Source organism: Eurypyga helias, unplaced genomic scaffold, assembly GCF_000690775.1.
Source record: "Eurypyga helias isolate BGI_N326 unplaced genomic scaffold, ASM69077v1 scaffold17781, whole genome shotgun sequence".
Lineage (NCBI taxonomy): Eukaryota > Metazoa > Chordata > Aves > Eurypygiformes > Eurypygidae > Eurypyga > Eurypyga helias.
This window is the reverse complement of record NW_010232924.1, coordinates 2937-3655: the sequence shown is the minus strand read 5'-3', so window position 1 is coordinate 3655 and position 719 is coordinate 2937. Positions and strand designations below refer to the sequence as shown.

Here is a 719-nt window from a genome sequence, read left to right as displayed (position 1 = left end):
GGGTCACGGTCCCTTCCCAAAGAGGGCCGGAACCAAGCTCAGCAAGCGACCTGCTCGCTGTTAGGCTGGGAGCAACTTACTCGGACGCTTTCCTTGGTCATCCGTATCCTGTTCAGCCTCATCTCCCACTCCTGCTTCGGCCTCATGGTCTCCAGCGTGGGCGGCGCAGACCTGCAAGCACAACTGACCGTTCCCTCTTGCGACTGCGCTCTCACCAGCAGCACAGCGGGAGCACCAGCATCCCGCGCCCTCCTGCCTTCCCTCCTCCGGCGAGGCGGGAAGCGGGACTCAGCCAGGCCGGGAAGCCTGCGAGGAGCCGTCCCTGCTGCCACCCGCGTGCGGGCGGACACACGGACACCACTCGGCGCTCTGGAGCACGGCACGCCTTCGGCAGATGAGCAGCGATGGGCGGTAAGCACCGCCCCGCACACCCAATCCGTGATGTCACTGCACCCCGTTATTTTAACGGGAAAACCACGGGAAACCCTCAACCGCTGCAGCCCACCCTCCCACGTCAGCAGAGCAGACCGGCACACGGGGGCGCGCGAGCCAGCCCACCATTTCTGGGACGACGCGGACTTACTTGAGGTAGGTGAGGTGCAGCTCTGCTTCTTTTTCTGCTTCTTCCAGTTTCAACACCAGCAGCTCCTTCCGGCTCTCCAGGGAGAGGATCTAGCAGAGAGAGGCCCCGCGTGAGGAGCAGGTTTTTGTTCCCTTGC

The 719-nt window shown here is 63.7% G+C and overlaps 1 protein-coding gene across 1 annotated transcript in view; it reads right to left on the bottom strand.

The window, feature by feature from the left end:
* Positions 1–719, bottom strand: part of RNF214 (ring finger protein 214) — a gene marked incomplete at its 5' end in the record, with an annotated part of 4116 nt that overhangs the window by 773 nt on the left and 2624 nt on the right. Inside the window, 2 exon segments of the mRNA XM_010161570.1 lie at positions 77–171; positions 584–672. Coding sequence (XP_010159872.1) covers positions 77–171; positions 584–672 — 184 coding nt within the window.